Source organism: Petromyzon marinus, chromosome 29, assembly GCF_048934315.1.
Source record: "Petromyzon marinus isolate PM22_M1 ecotype Great Lakes invasive population chromosome 29, UKy_Petmar_22M1.pri1.0, whole genome shotgun sequence".
NCBI lineage: Eukaryota > Metazoa > Chordata > Hyperoartia > Petromyzontiformes > Petromyzontidae > Petromyzon > Petromyzon marinus.
Window position 1 is genome coordinate 5,783,661 of NC_133695.1, and position 18,815 is coordinate 5,802,475.

General features: G+C 53.5%; 1 protein-coding gene across 1 annotated transcript; it reads right to left on the reverse strand.

The window, feature by feature from the left end:
• Positions 1-8,649, reverse strand: LOC116947074 (uncharacterized). Its single transcript, XM_032962483.2, has 5 exons — positions 8,462-8,649; positions 7,909-8,018; positions 6,237-6,378; positions 717-2,797; positions 1-184 (listed from the first exon to the last, which is right to left on the reverse strand). Exons 1-5 carry the CDS (start codon positions 8,542-8,544, stop codon positions 150-152), a joined length of 2,451 nt encoding a protein of 816 aa, XP_032818374.2. The 5' UTR covers positions 8,545-8,649; the 3' UTR covers positions 1-149.
• Positions 8,650-18,815: the final 10,166 nt, after the last annotated feature.

The window sequence follows — 18,815 nt, forward strand, 5'->3', positions numbered from 1 at the left end:
TGGTGGGGGGAATAGTGGGGGGGGGATAGTGGGGGGAGGACAAGGGCCTGACGCCAGAGAGACTGTGTCAAGCCGTGCTGCTTGTTGTCCGCCGACTCTTGCGCGATGACAATATGCCATACGGATGCAGGTAAGTCACAGACTTATGTTCACGTGTAGAAGGGGCTGCTCCCTCCTCGCCCATCTGCAAGGAGAGAACGCGAGTGTGGTGAGCAAAGGTTGCGGCGAGCGAGTGGATTATCCCCGTAGCTGTCAAGCCCTTATCAGCGCCTGCCTACCTTATTACAGACCAATTCAGACCTTATTGGTCACCCCGTGACCCTTATAAATCTCAACGTTCATCCTACAGAGCCCACCTGGGAGTTGCCCATCTGTGAGTTGCCCACCTGGGAGTTTCCCACCTGGGAGTTGCCCACCTGGGAGTTGCCCACCCGGGAGTTGCCCACCTGGGAGTTGCCTACCCGGGAGTTGCCCACCTGGGAGTTGCCCACCTGGGAGTTGCCCACCCGGGAGTTGCCCACCTGGGAGTTGCCCACCTGGGAGTTTCCCACCTGGGAGATGCCCACCTGGGAGTTGCCCACCTGGGAGTTGCCCACCTGTGAGTTGCCCACCTGGGAGTTGCCCACCTGGGAGTTGCCCACCTGGGAGTTGCCCACCCGGGAGTTGCCCACCTGGGTGTTGCCCACCTGTGAGTTGCCCACCTGGGAGTTGCCTACCTGGGTGTGCGCCGCAAACGACGTCGGGCGCGTTGAGTTGATGCAACTCGCTCGGGGGCCCCTCAGGGTCTCCGCCCCAGCCTGCAAAGAGCTCCTCCAGAGTCTCGAACAGCACCTGCAGCTCCTGGGCCGCCCGGCCACTGACCTCCGCCAGGTCCACCGAGACCTCGCCACCCGCGGCCTGCCGGCTCAATCCGCGGGCCCTCTTCTCTCGCTCTGCCTCGTCCACCTCCTCCTGCTCCTCCTTCTCCACCACCACCTCTTCGTCGTCTTGGACCTCCTCCTCGTCGCTCATGGCCTCCTGCAGGATCTTCTCGATGGTGTTCTCCTGGAGGAAGTTGGCGGTGGTGGTGGACGATCCTTCTCCGTCCGAAGGCGGTGGTGTCCACTCGCTGACGCCAGGAGTCCACGCGTCGCCTCTCCAGTTGGAGTAATCGAGCGACGGAGACCACGACGAAGATGACGATGATGACGAAGATGACGACGAAGATGTCGACGACGTGCCCGTCCTGCACCCTTCGAAGCTCTCGGCCATCCGGCTGATCTGCTCGAATATGACGTTGATGCGCTCCTTCTCGCCGGGCATGTAGACCACGCGGCGGTGGTGGTGGTTGTGCCGGTTGTGGTGGTGGTGGTTGTGGTGGTGGCTGTGGCAGAGTTTGACCTCTGAGGCCGCGGCGAGGACGCGCGGCCACTGCGCGTCCTCAAACGCGGCGGCCGTGCCGGGAATCCAACTCGGCTCTTGGTGCGCGGGGCTCTCGGGTGTGGGAGGGAGGACGTCGTAGACGAAGCCGTTGGTCATCGACGACGACGATGACGATGATGATGAAAAAGGACGGCTCTTCGCGTCGGACTCTCCGTACACATCGGCGAGACAAGAGGAGGTGGTGGTGGTGGAGGAGGTGGTGGAAGAGGTGGTGGTCGTGACGTCGGTTGTCGGAGGAGCCGGGGGGGAGCCGGCACCGAAGAATCGCGAGAGTCGTCCCCCGGGGGTGTAGGGGGGCGTGCAGAGAGGGGAGACGTCGCCCGCCGGCGGAGGGGGCGACACCACCACCCCCAGCTGCAGCAGCGCCACTTGCTGCTGCTGCTGATGATGATGATGATGCTGCTGATGATGATGCTGCTCGGATGAATCTTGCTGCTGATGATGATGCTGATGATGATGCTGCTTGGATGAATCTTGCTGTTGCTGATGATGCTGATGCTGCTCGGATGAATCTTGCTGCTGCTGATGATGATGATGCTGATGATGATGCTGCTTGGATGAAACTTGCTGCTGCTGATGATGCTGATGCTGCTCGGATGAATCTTGCTGCTGCTGATGATGCTCATGATGATGCTGCTTGGATGAATCTTGCTGCTGCTGATGATGATGATGCTGATGATGATGCTCGGAAGAATCGTGCTCCTGCTGCTGATGATGATGCTGATGATGATGCTCGGAAGAATCGTGCTGCTGATGATGCTGATGATGATGCTGCAACCTCGCCCGCTTCGCCCCCGCCACGACCTCTTCATCATCCGGCTGCTCGCGCTCCGCCCCACGTTTCGTGCCAGTCGTGCACGACCACTGCACAAGTTGCTGATGATGATGTTGGCCCTGATGCTGCTGATGTTGCTGCTGATGATGTCGGTCCTGATGATGCTGATGTTGCTGCCGCTGATGATGCTGTTGCTGCTGCTGCTGCTGATGATGTTGGTCCTGATGATGCTGCTGCGGCTGCTGCTGCTGCTGTTGGTACTGATGCTGCTGTTGCTGCTGCTGATGATGTTGGTGGTGCTGCTGCTGATGATGCTGTTGCTGCTGCTGCTGGTTGTCATGACTACGGAGTTCAATTGAGCAACCGACACTTGCTTCATGACCTCCGTCGTCATGGCAGCGAGGATGAAGGTATTGATGGTGATGTCGATGACGTTGCTTTGTCGAGTCCACGAGCTGCAGCGGGGTTGGATCTGCGAGGCGACTTGGAGTTGAGGCTGGAGGGGCGGGGAGGCGAGGGGCCGATCGCCCGCTCGCATCTCCCTCCGTCAGAGCCCTCCGCTCATGCAGCTGCTGGATCATGAACTTGGCTTCGGCATCGCTAAAATAAGCGGGCACACGCACGCGTACATTGGCAACCGATTAGCACGGTGGGCTACGTGCGGTGCGAAAGAAGTTCCGCGTACATACACGCACGTCGTTTGGGGGGAGCGGTGGCGCAGTGGTTAGCGCGCCGCGCTACAGACCCGGCGACCCCGACTGTTCGATCCCCGCTCACGACCGCCAACGACAACAACAACGACAACAACGCCAACAACAACAACGCCAACAACAACAACGACAACAACAACGACAACAACGACAACGACAACAACGACAACAACAACAACGACAACAACAACGACAACAACAACGACAACAACAACAACGCCAACAACAACAACGACAACAACAACAACAACGACAACGACAACAACGACAACAACAACGACAACAACAACAACGCCAACAACAACAACGACAACAACAACGCCAACAACGACAACAACAACGACAACAACAACGACAACAACAACGACGCCAACAACAACGACAACAACAACGACAACAACAACGACAACAACAACGCCAACAACGACAACAACGCCAACAACAACAACGCCAACAACAACAACGACAACAACAACGACAACAACGACAACGACAACAACGACAACAACAACAACGACAACAACAACGACAACAACGACAACAACAACGACAACAACAACAACGCCAACAACAACAACGACAACAACAACGACAACAACAACAACAACGACAACGACAACAACGACAACAACAACGACAACAACAACAACGCCAACAACAACAACGACAACAACAACGCCAACAACGACAACAACAACGACAACAACAACGACAACAACAACGACGCCAACAACAACGACAACAACAACGACAACAACAACGACAACAACAACGACAACAACAACAACGCCAACAACAACAATAACAACAACAACAACGACAACAACAACAACGACAACAACAACAACGACAACAACAACGACAACAACAACAACGACAACAACAACAACGACAACAACGACAACAACAACAACGACAACAACGACAACAACGACAACAACAACGGTGGCGACTATCTGAACCGGTTCCCGAGGCCAGCCTCGTAGCTCGACTCAGCCTTAAAATGCTCGCCTGGAACGGTGTTGTAAATATCAGCACCTAAGGGAGACAAAGGCGGCCGGGCCGGGGCGTTGCGCTGGCCTCAGCCACCCACCACGCCGTGTGTCCTGCTCCCCCCCCCCGCGCCCCTGACGGTGCCACTCGCCAACAGCGACTTGCCCCAGGAGCCCGCTGAGGCTACACGGGTGGGTGGGTGCGGAGGTCGTGCGTGGTATAAGGTTGGTGAGTGGGTGGTAAGGTTGGTGAGTGGGTGGTAAGGTTGGTGAGTGGGTGGTAAGGTTGGTGAGTGGGTGGTAAGGTTGGTGAGTGGGTGGTAAGGTTGGTGAGTGAGTGGTAAGGTTGGTGAGTGGGTGGTAAGGTTGGTGAGTGGGTGGTAAGGTTGGTGAGTGGGTGGTAAGGTTGGTGAGTGGGTGGTAAGGTTGGTGAGTGGGTGGTAAGGTTTGGTGAGTGGGTGGTAAGGTTGGTGAGTGGGTGGTAAGGTTGGTGAGTGGGTGATAAGGTTTGGTGAGTGGGTGGTAAGGTTGGTGAGTGGGTGGTAAGGTTGGTGAGTGGGTGGTAAGGTTTGGTGAGTGGGTGGTAAGGTTGGTGAGTGGGTGGTAAGGTTGGTGAGTGGGTGGTAAGGTTGGTGAGTGGGTGGTAAGGTTGGTGAGTGGGTGGTAAGGTTTGGTGAGTGAGTGGGTGGTAAAGTTTGGTGAATGGGTGGGTGGTAAGGTTGGTGAGTGGGTGGTAAGGTTGGTGAGTGGGTGGTAAGGTTGGTGAGTGGGTGGTAAGGTTGGTGAGTGGGTGGTAAGGTTGGTGAGTGGGTGGTAAAGTTTGGTGACTGGGTGGCAAGGTTGGTGAGTGGGTGGTAAGGTTGGTGAGTGGGTGGTAAGGTTTGGTGAGTGAGTGGGTGGTAAAGTTTGGTAAATGGGTGGGTGGTAAGGTTGGTGAGTGGGTGGTAAGGTTGGTGAGTGGGTGGTAAGGTTGGTGAGTGGGTGGTAAGGTTTGGTGAGTGGGTGGTAAGGTTGGTGAGTGGGTGGGTGGTAAGGTTGGTGAGTGGGTGGTAAGGTTGGTGAGTGGGTAGGTGGTAAGATTGGTGAGTGGGTGGATGGTAAGGTTTCCTGAGTGGGTGGTAAGGTTGGTGAGTGGGTGGGTGGTAAGGTTGGTGAGTGGGTAGGTGGTAAGGTTGGTGAGTGGGTGGATGGTAAGGTTTCCTGAGTGGGTGGTAAGGTTGGTGAGTGAGTGGGTGGTAAGGTTGGTGAGTGGGTGGTAAGGTTGGGTGAGTGGGTGGTAAGGTTGGTGAGTGGGTGGTAAGGTTGGTGAGTGGGTGGTAAGGTTTGGTGAGTGGGTGGTAAGGTTGGTGAGTGGGTGGTAAGGTTGGTGAGTGGGTGGTAAGGTTTGGTGAGTGGGTGGATGGTAAGGTTTCCTGAGTGGGTGGTAAGGTTGGTGAGTGGGTGGGTGGTAAGGTTGGTGAGTGGGTAGGTGGTAAGGTTGGTGAGTGGGTGGATGGTAAGGTTTCCTGAGTGGGTGGTAAGGTTGGTGAGTGAGTGGGTGGTAAGGTTGGTGAGTGGGTGGCAAGGTTGGTGAGTGGGTGGTAAGGTTTGGTGAGCGTGTCCGTGTTTGTCTCTGTGCGTGAGCGTTCTTCCTTGCCGTACGCCTGCCTATGTGGATGCAGAGCAACAGCTCCATTGTCACATTCTTACTTTACCGAAAGAACCAAAGAGTATTGATTCCTGCAGTCACGAAAGCTTAAAATCAAGATTGTCACATTCTTGTTGGTCAAGCCGCAGGTAACCCCGTCAGCCGGAACAAGCGGCGGAGTTCGTGAATCGCCATCGCTGCGGTGATGTCTCTCCTCCGTATTTGCGGATCGGTGCGTCGTCCGGTGTCTGCTCTGGATGACCGCCGCAGTCGCACCACCACTGTCGACATCCACATCTATGCCTCTACATAAGGAACCAAACGGGTGGACTTCTCCACAAATCTGGCTGTCCGCCTGATGGAGCTGGTTGTAATTACTGGCGAAACGTCGTACTCGGATTGTAAATGTTGTGGCTTGGCTCTCCAACATACCGGTGTTGCTGTACTAGCGACGAATTGGCCACGTTCTGCCTACGTGACAACACTCACTAGTTGCCCGCGTCGGGTGGTGGCGGGTTTAACGACACATTGATATGTTTACGCGATCCAACGTTTTCCACTGGTGCATCGGGATGCGGTCTTGGGGTGGAACCGTGAGCTTCCGCGAGCTCAGGACCGGGCGGCTTTACGAGGGGGGAGGGGGGGGGGCTAGGGGCACGGGGTGTCGCCCCCTTTGCCCTTTGAGATGACTTCACCCCGGGAGGCTTCACCTGAGCACGCGGTTGCAGCACTGGACGAGCGGCAGCTGCTCGCTGAGCCTCGCGCCGGACACCAGCACCCAGCACCAGCCGCCCTGCAGCGTCTGCAGCCTCAGCACAGCCTCCAGCGGGCGTCCAGCGGCCTCGCCTCGCACTGCGCAGGGCGCGGGGGGCAAGGGGGTAGTGGTGGTGGTGGGGGGGGTAAGAGGGAGCAGGAGGGGAGCGGGTGGGACGGGAGGAGAGAAGGAGCCCAAGTGATTAGACGCGAGATGAGGTCGACGAAGTGTGCCGATGATAATAATTAGTCGCAGGTTGCAACGCTGCGCCACGGCCGCACGGGACGACTCAGAGAGAGAGGACGAACAGAGAGAGCGAGGACGACTCAGAGAGAGAGAGAGGACGACTCAGAGAGAGAGAGAGGACGACTCAGAGAGAGAGGACGACTCAGAGAGAGAGGACGACTCAGAGAGAGAGAGGACGACTCAGAGAGAGAGAAGACGACTCAGAGAGAGAGGACGACTCAGAGTGAGAGAGAGAGGACGACTCAGAGAGAGAGATGACGACTCAGAGTGAGAGAGAGGGGACGACTCAGAGAGAGAGAGAAGACGACTCAGAGAGAGAGGACGACTCAGAGTGAGAGAGAGAGGACGACTCAGAGAGAGAGAGAGAAGACGACTCAGAGAGAGAGGACGACTCAGAGTGAGAGAGAGAGGACGACTCAGAGAGAGAGGACGACTCAGAGTGAGAGAGAGGACGACTCAGAGAGAGAGGACGACTCAGAGAGAGGACGACTCGGAGAGAGAGGACGACTCAGAGAGAGAGGACGACTCCGAGAGAGAGAGGACGACTCAGAGAGAGAGAGAGGACGACTCAGAGAGAGAGGACGACTCAGAGAGAGAGGACGACTCAGAGAGAGAGAGGACGACTCAGAGAGAGAGAGGACGACTCAGAGAGAGAGGACGACTCAGAGAGAGAGAGGACGACTCAGAGAGAGAGGACGACTCAGAGAGAGGACGACTCAGAGAGAGAGAGGACGACTCAGAGAGAGAGAGGACGACTCAGAGAGAGAGGACGACTCAGAGAGAGAGGACGACTCAGAGAGAGAGGACGACTCAGAGAGAGAGAGGACGACTCAGAGAGAGAGAGAGGACGACTCAGAGAGAGAGAGAGGACGACTCGGAGGCGCCAGGAGGAAGAGCCACAGACGAAGAGCGGGAAGGCAGCAGCAGCCACGCAGCGGTGAGGAGCCAGCGCACGCACAACAACTGCCCCAGCTCTGCGGTTCTCTCTGTATATGGCCCCACGGTGGCTAGGAGATGTTAACTACCTCGCCTGGTATATAGGAGGTCATGGGTTCGAGCCCGGGACCCTGACGCGTGCTGCTGTATATTTGGAGTTTGGGTGTCTCTCTCTCCCCGTGGTCGCGTGGATGCGTTTCCCGGTTCCCCCCCCCACTCCACGTTCACAAATCGACGTCACGCCGCCGTTTCGACGACTCGGCTGCCGCGACACAAACTCCACGAGGCCGCGATCACGAGGGCCGCTTCGTTGGGCCACCATTCGTGGCTTCTGGGACAAAATTTCAACGAAATTTTTTTTTTTCTATTTTGCCTTTGCTCGGCTCAGCGGGCTTCACTGTGGCAGCAAATGGACTTTGCGAGTCGCGGGCTCCTCGGTGGCTCACCGCAGCGTGCGTGCTCAGCGGACGCCCTCGCGAGGTCGAGGGGGTGGACGAGGCTGTACCACGAGAGGCCGCGCAGCGCCGCCGCTTCGTGGCCCAGGTGGTAGACCACGCTGCGACGGGAGACAACAACAACAACAACAACGATGACAACAACAAAAAAACACCGCCGCCGGTCAACAAAAATCCGACAGCGACAAAAATACCGCGTGATTTGGACAAAAGGCTCGTCGAGAGATGAGTCCATCAGAACCGCAAGTCATGAATCCATCAGTCTGTTGTTTTGTTTAAAGTTAGGACCCGCACTTTTTAATTTTTATCGTCCCCGAGACAAACCTACGTCGCGAGAAATGAACTTGAACATAGTGCGCTGTTTCAACGACGCCGACAATCCGTCTGCAACGATGTTGTCGCTTTTTGCGCCGATCTCCTACGGACTCGTCAATTTACCGAATCGGAATCGTCATTAATCCTGGATAAATCCGATGAGCTACGAAGCTCTTTGTCACAGCCTGCACACGGGGGGGTGGGGGGAAGGGGGGTGGGGGGTGAGTACCTGTCCGACAGCTGCTGGAAGCGCATGTCCAGCGAGTGGAGCGACTGGAACGAGAGGTCCCAGCCGGCCGAGGCAGCCTCCATCTCCCTCCCGGGGCTGGGCTGCCACACCGCGGTGCAGAACGCGGCGAGGACGGGGGGCCCGCCCCCCCACCACTCTGAGTCGCAGGGCCCCCCGCCACCGGGCCCCCCTCCACCTCCTCCTCCGTGCCGCCGGAGGTAGCGGCCGCGTACCAGGATGGGCCGGCTCGCTCCCAGCCCCGGGCGCCGCATGGAGCGCGCGGTGTTCATGCGGCACACGAAGGACACCTCAGCACCTGGTGTCACGGGGGGGGGGGGGGGGAGCCGGGAGGTTGGTGAGCGGGTGGGTGGGAGGGGTGGTGAGTGAGTGAGTGCGTGGGAGGGGTGGTGAGCGAGTGAGTGCGTGGTAAGGTTGGTGAGCGAGTAGTGCGTGGGAAGGGTGGTGAGTGAGTGTGTGGTAAGGTTGTTGAGTGGGTGGTAAGGTTGGTGAGTGAGTGGTAAGGTTGTTGAGTGGATGGTAAGGTTGGTGAGTGAGTGCGTGGTAAGGTTGGTGAGTGGGTGGTAAGGTTGGTGAGTGAGTGGTAAGGTTGTTGAGTGGATGGTAAGGTTGGTGAGTGAGTGCGTGGTAAGGTTGGTGAGTGGGTGGTAAGGTTGGTGAGCGAGTGAGTGCGTGGGTAAGAGATGTTGAGTGGGTGGTAAGGTTGGTGAGTGAGTGAGTGCGTGGTAAGGTTGTTGAGTGGATGGTAAGGTTGGTGAGTGAGTGTGTGGTAAGGTTGTTGAGTGGATGGTAAGGTGGGTGAGCGAGTGAGTGCGTGGGTAAGGTTGTTGAGTGGGTGGTAAGGTTGGTGAGTGTGTGGGTGAGGGAGTGCGTGGTAAGGTTGTTGAGTGGATGGTAAGGTTGGTGAGTGAGTGTGTGGTAAGGTTGTTGAGTGGATGGTAAGGTTGGTGAGTGAGGGAGTGCGTGGTAAGGTTGTTGAGTGGATGGTAAGGTTGGTGAGTGAGTGCGTGGTAAGGTTGGTGAGTGCGTGGTAAGGTCGGTGAGTGGGTGGGTGGGGATATTTGGCGAGTGAGTGAGTGGGGTGAGTGCGGGGTTGAGGAGGTGGAGGGGGTCACCTCGTGCGCGGTGGCTCTGCGCGGTAGGGCCCTGCAGCGAGAGGCGAACCTCCTCGTGGTCGGTGGACTCCACGACGTCGTAGATGCTGTCCCCCTGCGAGAGCAGCTCCACCTGGCGGCACGAGGAGAAGGTAGCGCGTCAGCACCACCACCACGCTCACCACCACCACACTCACCACACTCACCACCACTGTCAGAATTACTACCATCACCACCGCCACCATCACCACCGCCACCATCACCACCGTGCTCACCACGCTGGTCACTACCAGCATCATCATCATCACTACCAGCATCATCATCACCATCACTACCATCAACATCATCATCACTACCATCAACATCATCATCACTACCATCAACATTCTCATCATCATCACTACCATCAACATCCTCATCATCATCATAACTACCATCAGAAATGTTGACTTGAAACTTTCGTGACTGCAGGGATTCATATTCCATGGTTATTTCGATAAAGTCACGTAGATAGAAAAATAATAACAATCATTTAATAAAAATAAAAATAAAGTGAATAAAAAATAATTAAACATAACGACGTTTCGATCGCAACACAAGCTGTCGCCAACAGTTTTTATTATTTATTGTTATTTTTTTTCTATCTGCGTGACTTTACCGAAAGAACCATAGAATGCCATCAGAAATCTTCATCACCACCTCCATCAGTAACACCACGACCACCACGCTCACCACCGCCAGCATCATCACTACCATCACCACCTCCATCAACACCACCACGACCACCACCGCCAGCATCATCACTACCATCACCACCTCCGTCAGTAACACCATGACCACCACGCTCACCACCGCCAGCATCATCACTACCATCACCACCTCCATCAACACCACCACGACCACCACACTCACCACCGCCAGCATCATCACTACCATCACCACCTCCATCAGTAACACCACGACCACCACACTCACCACCGCCAGCATCATCACTACCATCACCACCTCCATCAACACCACCACGACCACCACGCTCACCACCGCCAGCATCATCACTACCATCACCACCTCCATCAACACCACCACAACCACCACACTCACCACCGCCAGCATCATCACTACCATCACCACCTCCATCAACACCACCACGACCACCACTCTCACCACCGCCAGCATCATGACTACCATCACCACCTCCATCAACACCACCACGACCACCACGCTCACCACCGCCAGCATCATCACTACCATCACCACCTCCATCAGTAACACCACGACCACCACACTCACCACCGCCCTCCCCCTCCCGGGCACTCACCACACTGTGGCCCAGGTGCTCGCTCACGCAGTCGGCCACGTGCACGATCTTCCCCTGCGCCGTGAGCAGCAGCAGGAACCCGGGCAGCGCCGAGCCGGGGTCGGTGAGGATGGGGCCCCAGTGGCCCGCCTCTGCGACCCCTACAGACAGAGGCACAGCCAGGAGAGGGGGGAGATGGTCAGGGGTCAGATCATTTATCACGTGACGCGGTTTGTTTTTGTGTTGATTTCTATTCACTCCGTTGCTCTTAATTTTATTTGTTTTGTTTTCTGTTGTTGTTGTTATTTGTGTGACTCAGGCGACTCTTGCAATCGAGACTCGCTATTCCGGTGCTCTCTTGACTTGTCACCCGGGGTTAAGCGACATTAACCCGAGGCAGTGACACGGGCACGGAGATAGACGTCAGCAGCAGGAGGAGGTAGGATGAGCATCAGCCGGATTGACGCGCAGAGACAAACACGGACACACATTCACGCAATTACAAAATCCGCCCGTTTGACCTCAACGGGCTCTTGGGGCAAGTGCTGTTAGCGAGTAGCACCTATGAAGTGCCGGCACGACACACGAGGGTGTGGCCAACACCACGCCCGGCCGCCTTTGTCTCCCCAGCGGCGATATTTACACACCGCACTAGGGTACTCATTTGAGGCTGAGTCGACCTAGGGGAGCCCCAGGACCGGTTCAGATAATCGCCACCGGTGTTGGCCGCGAGTGGGAATCGAACTCGGGTTCGTAGCGCAGCGCGCTGACCGCTACGCTACCACGCACGCGCACACACACACACCACACGCACGCGCACACACACACCACACGCACGCGCACACACACACACCACACACACGCGCGCACACACCACACGCACGTGCGCGGACATACACACACCACACGCACGTGCACACACACACCACACGCACGCACGCGCGCGCGCACAAACACACACACATGCGCACACACACCACACGCACGCGCACACACACACACCACAGGCGCACACACACACACCACACGCACGCGCGCACATACACACACACCACACGCACGCGCGCACATACACACACCACACGCACGTGCACACACACACCACACGCACGTGCACACACACACACCACACGCACCTGTGCCGAGCGTGCGTGCAGCTCGCGCCCGCACGCACGTGAGCGCCATGACGTGCAGATGCGAGAGGCGCGCGCGTTCCCCGCGCGCCACGGGGAGGAGGTCCCGCAGAGCGCGCAGCTCCGCGCCGAGGAGCGCGCGGCGCGCCTTGGACGCTCCCTTCGTCGACCTGCGCGCGCGCACAAAGGCAAAAGCGTTTAGCGCCCGGATAGCCTCGGCACGCTGTCGGGGGCAAGTGCCGTTTAACGAGCGAGAGAAACCTGCGAAGGTCCGGTAACGGCACACGACGGGCCGGTGTGGCGAACACCACGCCCGGCCGCCTTTGTCTTCCCATTGTTGATGAGTTTTTGTTTGTTTTGTTTTACTATACAGCGCACCGGGTACTAATTTAAGGCTGAGTCGACCTAGGGGAAGCCCAGAACTGGTTTAGAATTCGTTAGTGGTTTGGGCCGTGAGCTGGCATTGAACTCGGGTCGCACGCTTCGCGCTAACAACTGACTTACAATGACAAAGATCCCACGTATAGCCTCAACAGACTCTCGGGGCAAGTGCTGTTAGCGAGCAGGACCTATGAAGACCGTCACGGCACACGAGGGGGTGGGTGGCCAGCAATCACACCCACGCGCGCATTCACACATCCGTACACTACTCGTCCACTCACACACACACACTCATCGACTAGCCGATGAGGATGATAAATAACAACCCAGGCGAAAACTTGGCAAGACCCCTCCTGAATATGAGTCATGAGTCTCGGTGAGGCTTTCTTGGGTAACGCAGCAGAATAATAATCATATAAATAATGCTCATCAAACCTCCCTTTCCCCGCTATTCCCTTTTCACTTCTTCTGCTGTCCAGCGTCTTGAGATGCGGGATTACGACGGCTTTATAAATCCGGAGAGTATTGTATCGTCACACCGTCACCGCGATCACCATCATCATCACCATGGTCATCATTATTATCATCACTATCATCATCATCATCACCATGGTCATTATTATCATCACATGGCATCATCACCATAATAATCACCATGGTCATCATCACTATGGTCATCATCACTATGGTGATAATTATCACCATAATCATCACCATCATTACCACCATCATCGCCATCACGTGAAGTGCGCACCCACCGGAATGGCTTCCGTGACCGGTGGCTGGGTGCTGAGGGGGCCCTGCTTAAAGGGACCCCTGTGAGCGATGGGGTCTTCTGTCCATTAGCCCAGCCGCCATGATCACAAGGGGGCTCTTCCCCTCCGTGGAGCTCCATCATCCTCCCAGTCACCTGGAGAACAACACGCGGGCACGCACACACGCCGCTAACTCTACTGCTGGATGGATAGTTAACATCGCAGGACACGTCGCTGAGAGAGGGGTGATCAGTGTTATATTCCCTGCTATGCAGTGGCGTAGTAACTACGTCATTGGTGGTGTAGTAACTACATTATCAGTGACGTAGTAACTACATTATCAGTGGTGTAGTAACCAAATTATCAGTGGTGTAGTAACTAGGTTATCAGTGGTGTAGTAACTACATTATCAGTGGTGTAGTAACTACATTATCATTGGCGTAGTAACTACATTATCAGTGGTGTAATGACTACATAATCAGTGGTGTAGTAACTACATTATCAGTGGTGTAGTAACTACATTATCAGTGGTGTAGTAACTACATTATCAGTGGCGTAGTAACTACATTATTAGTGGTGTAGTGACTACATAATCAGTGGTGTAGTAACTACATTATCAGTGGTGTAGTAACTAGGTTATCAGTGGTGTAGTCACTACATTATCAGTGGTGTAGTAACTACATTATCAGTGGTGTAGTAACTACATTATCAGTGGTGTAGTAACTAGGTTATCAGTGGTGTAGTAACTACATTATCAGTGGTGTAGTAACTACATTATCAGTGGCGTAGTAACTACGTTATCAGTGGTGTAGTAACTACATTATCAGTGGTGTAGTAACTACATTATCAATGGCGTAGTAACTACGTTATCAGTGGCGTAGTAACTAGGTTATCAGTGGTGTAGTAACTACATTATCAGTGGTGTAATAACTACATTATCAGTGGTGTAGTAACTACATTATCAGTAGCGTAGTAACTAGGTTATCAGTGGTGTAGTAACTACATTATCAGTGACGTAGTAACTACATTATCAGTGACGTAGTCACTACATTATCAGTGGCGTAGTAACTACATTATCAGTGGCGTAGTAACTACATCATCAGTAGTGTAGTAACTACATCATCAGTGACGTAGTAACTACATCATCAGTGACGTAGTAACTGCATCATCAGCTCAGGGGGTACGGCAATCGGTCAGGTGGGGGTCACCCAATTTTTGATTTGTCTCGCACGATCGCCCCTCGAGGCTCTTCTCCATTGCGGCTCCTCTTGCCCGAATCGCGGCGTCGGCGGCGGCGTTGCGCGAACGCGCTCTGTCTTTGCAAAGTAAGTGTTGTTGTTGTTGTTGTCTGACACTGTTGTTGTAAAGATATCTCATGGTGGTTGTCAAGGGGCCCCCCACCAACTCGTAGGTTAGGTCACGGGGAGGGGGTGGGGAGGGGACAAGGCACCCCCCCCCCCACCTTGTCCCCCAATGCTCGTCGTGAATCAACGCCGCTGGAACGGCGTTGATTCCCGCAGGGCGGCGCGGGGTGTCGGTGGGGTCGCTGGCTACAAACAAGTTTTAGTCGCTCTCTATTAATTCCTTTATTTAGACGCGCCGATCGCCGATTGCGCGAAGGGTTGGGGAGCTAAGCATCATGCGGATCCCAACCACGGACATTGACAGCTAACACGGAGGCGACGCTTCAGGAGCGCGCAAAAAGAGGCACGGCGAGACGCGATGCTTGGAGCTGCCTGCACGCGTCCGAGCGCACAGGGGAGTGCGATTGAGCGATCCACTGCTGGATGAAGGCCTCTCAAAGCCGCCACTCGCCGCCCGTGTCACGATCCTGGCGATGCAAAGATTCACCACCCAAGCCCCCAACCACCCGCAACGGATTTCGGATTTCATCGCTCCACCTCCTATCGATGGTTTACGGCCTCTCTCGAACGCGCTCAAATTTAATGCGGCTGCATCTCTATTATGGTTGTTGTTGTGGTTAACCATAGTCCATCATCCGTTCTAAACACGACCACATGTAAGCCTGTCTTCAGGGTGTTGAATGATCTCAGTTCATCGGCGTATGTTCCCCAAATGCACGTGCTCCTCTTTCCGTCACTCAAATGGGATGCCAAACATTCGTCTCAACAACAAGAATAATGATAACATATTAAAAATATATACTATATTGCTACAAGCTTGCGTGGAGAGAGAGAGTGAATTGAGTTCCATAAGCACAATAATTGGATGCAATTGAGAGGAGTATCCAATGCAAAGTTGGTGAGAAACGACGCACGGCTCATAGACACAGACAAACATTGCCCGTGGACTATCACTGTCCATGAACTATCATTGTCCATAGACTATCACTGTCCATAGACTATCATTGCCCATAGACTATCATTGTCCATAGACTATCATTGCCCATGAACTATCATTGTCCATAGACTATCATTGTCCATAGACTCTCATTGCCCGTAGACTATCATTGCCCATGGACTATCATTGTTCATACAGTGAAGGAAAAAGTATTTGATCCCCTGCTGGTTTTGTACGTTTGCCCACTGACAAAGAAATGATCAGTCTATAATTTTAATGGTAGGTTTATTTGAACAGTGAGAGACAGAATAACAACAACTAAATCCAGAAAAACGCATGTCAAAAATGTTATAAATTGATTTTGCATTTTAATGAGGGAAATAAGTATTGACCCTCTCTCAATCAGAAAGATTTCTGGCTCCCAGGTGTCTTTTATACAGGTAACGAGCTGAGATTAGGAGCACACTCTTAAAGGGATTGTTCCAAATCTCAGCTTGTTACCTGTATAAAAGACACCTGTCCACAGAAGCAATCAATCAATCAGATTCCAAACTCTCCACCATGGCCAAGACCAAAGAGCTCTCCAAGGATGTCAGGGACAAAATTGTAGACGTCCACAAGGCTGGAATGGGCTACAAGACCATTGCCAAGCAGCTTGGTGAGAAGGTAACAACATTTGGTGCGATTATTCGCAAATGGAAGAAACACAAAAGAACTGTCAATCTCCCTCGGCCTGGGGCTCCATGCAAGATCTCACCTCGTGGAGTTGCAATGATCACGAGAACGGTGAGGAATCAGCCCAGAACTACACGGGAGGATCTTGTCAATGATCTCAAGGCAGCTGGGACCATAGTCACCAAGAAAACAATTGGTAACACACTACGCCGTGAAGGACTGAAATCCTGCAGCGCCCGCAAGGTCCCCCTGCTCAAGAAAGCACATATACATGCCCGTCTGAAGTTTGCCAATGAACATCTAAATGATTCAGAGGACAACTGGGTGAAAGTGTTGTGGTCAGATGAGACCAAAATGGAGCTCTTTGGCATCAACTCAACTCGCCGTGTTTGGAGGAGGAGGAATGCTGCCTATGACCCCAAGAACACCATCCTCACCGTCAAACATGGAGGTGGAAACATTATGCTTTGGGGGTGTTTTTCTGCTAAGGGGACAGGACACCTTCACCGCATCAAAGGGACGATGGACGGGGCCATGTACCGTCAAATCTTGGGTGAGAACCTCCTTCCCTCAGCCAGGGCATTGAAAATGGGTCGTGGATGGGTATTCCAGCATGACAATGACCCAAAACACACGGCCAAGGCAACAAAGGAGTGGCTCAAGAAGAAGCACATTAAGGTCTTGGAGTGGCCTAGCCAGTCTCGAGACCTTAATCCCATAGAAAATCTGTGGAGGGAGCTGAAGGTTCGAGTTGCCAAACGTCATCCTGGAAACCTTAATGACTTAGAGAAGATCTGCAAAGAAGAGTGGGACGAAATCCCCTCCTGAGATGTGTGCAAACCTGGTGGCCAACTACAAGAAACGTCTGACCTCTGTGATTGCCAACAAGGGTTTTGCCACCAAGTACTAAGTCATGTTTTACAGAGGGGTCAAATACTTATTTCCCTCATTAAAATGCAAATCAATTTATAACATTTTTGACATGCGTTTTCCTGGATTTTGTTGTTGTTATTCTGTCTCTCACTGTTCAAATAAACCTACCATTAAAATTATAGACTGATCATTTCTTTGTCAGTGGGCAAACGTACAAAATTAGCAGGGGATCAAATACTCTTTTCCCTCACTGTAGACTATCATTGCCCATTGACTATCATTGTCTATAGACTCTCATTATTCCATAGACTATCATTGCCCATGGACTATGATTGCCCATAGATTCACATTGCCCACGGACTGACATTGCACGTAGATTGACATAGCTCTTAAGACTGATATTGCTCGTTGACTGTCATTGCCCATAGACCCACAAGATCTTGAGTGAATATCATGGAAAAAGGTGATTGAAAAGAAGACAATGATGAGAAATGACATGTCCGGCACAAAGAGAGAGAGAGAGAAAAAAAAAGGCAATTAATCAATACATTCATTATTATAATCTAGACCACTTACCGTGAGAGCGGCAGATGGCGCGCGTGCGCGCGCGCACGTGCCGAGATGATCGCTCCCACCCACCGCTGCAGTCCCCTCTCAGCCACCACCACCACGACCACCGCAGGGGGGGGCCACGGACTCCCTCCTCGCGCTCTCTGCAGCGCGGTGCGCGCAGTGCGCGGATTTTATGAAGCTCCGCCAAGGAGCCACGGGGCCAGCCCATTGGCTGTCCCAAATCGTGAAGGGCACGCGGCTTCCGACTCCTCCTACCGCTCCGACTCCTCCAACGCCGCAGCAGCAGCAGCATCGATTACGCTACAGCGATGGTGACGATGATTGTAATGAAGAAGGGTCATTGCTCGAAACGCGTACCTGTCAAGCCCTTATCAGTTCTGCCCAACTAATTACAGACCCATTCAGACCTTATTGGTCACCCCGTGCCCCTTATAAATCTCAACGTTCATCCTACGAAGTCCCATCACAAGGGAGAAACACAAACAAGACATTATATTTTTGTTGCCCGTATTGAAACGGCTGTACGCCGTGTAGAACTGACAACTCATTTTCCCTCGACAAGAATACGGGGTGAGCCGTATGGGTTGACACGGTATGGAAACGTCGAGTTTGTTGCTAATTGTGTTTGTGCATCACTGCCAACGCAACAGCGGAAACATCACCACATTATTCGTTGAATGGCATTGCGGTGGTCAGTTTGCCCTACAAATCATGCCGAACAAAGTTTTTGCTTAGCCACTTTTTTTTTCAAATTTTCTTGCCGTGGTTTTCACACCTGATGATGATTGCCTGTGTTGCAGTCGAAACGTCGTGACAATTTTATTGTTTTATATTTTTATTGTTTTATTGTTTCCCTTCTACGTGACTTTACTGAAAGAACCAAGAATATGTCTTTTGCTGTTGAGCGGCATGTTCTCTTTGCGTCGATATTATGAGCGGTCTGCGCCAGGCTACCTGGCCTCATCTGAAGCGTCCCTGACGTGAGCAAGCTTTCATCCAGCAGTGGATTTTAAAGGCTGTCAATGCATTATTGGAAACGTGAATAAGACATTTCTATTTGTATATTGGATTAACCATACACATGTTTTCGGGTTTATTTAAAGTCGTTACCACAGGGGGACCCATACTCACACACAGAGACCCATAGACTCACCACACAAGAGACCCATAGACTAACACAGAGACCCATAGACTCACCACACAGAGACCTATAGACTCACACACAGAGACCCATAGACTCATCACACAGATACC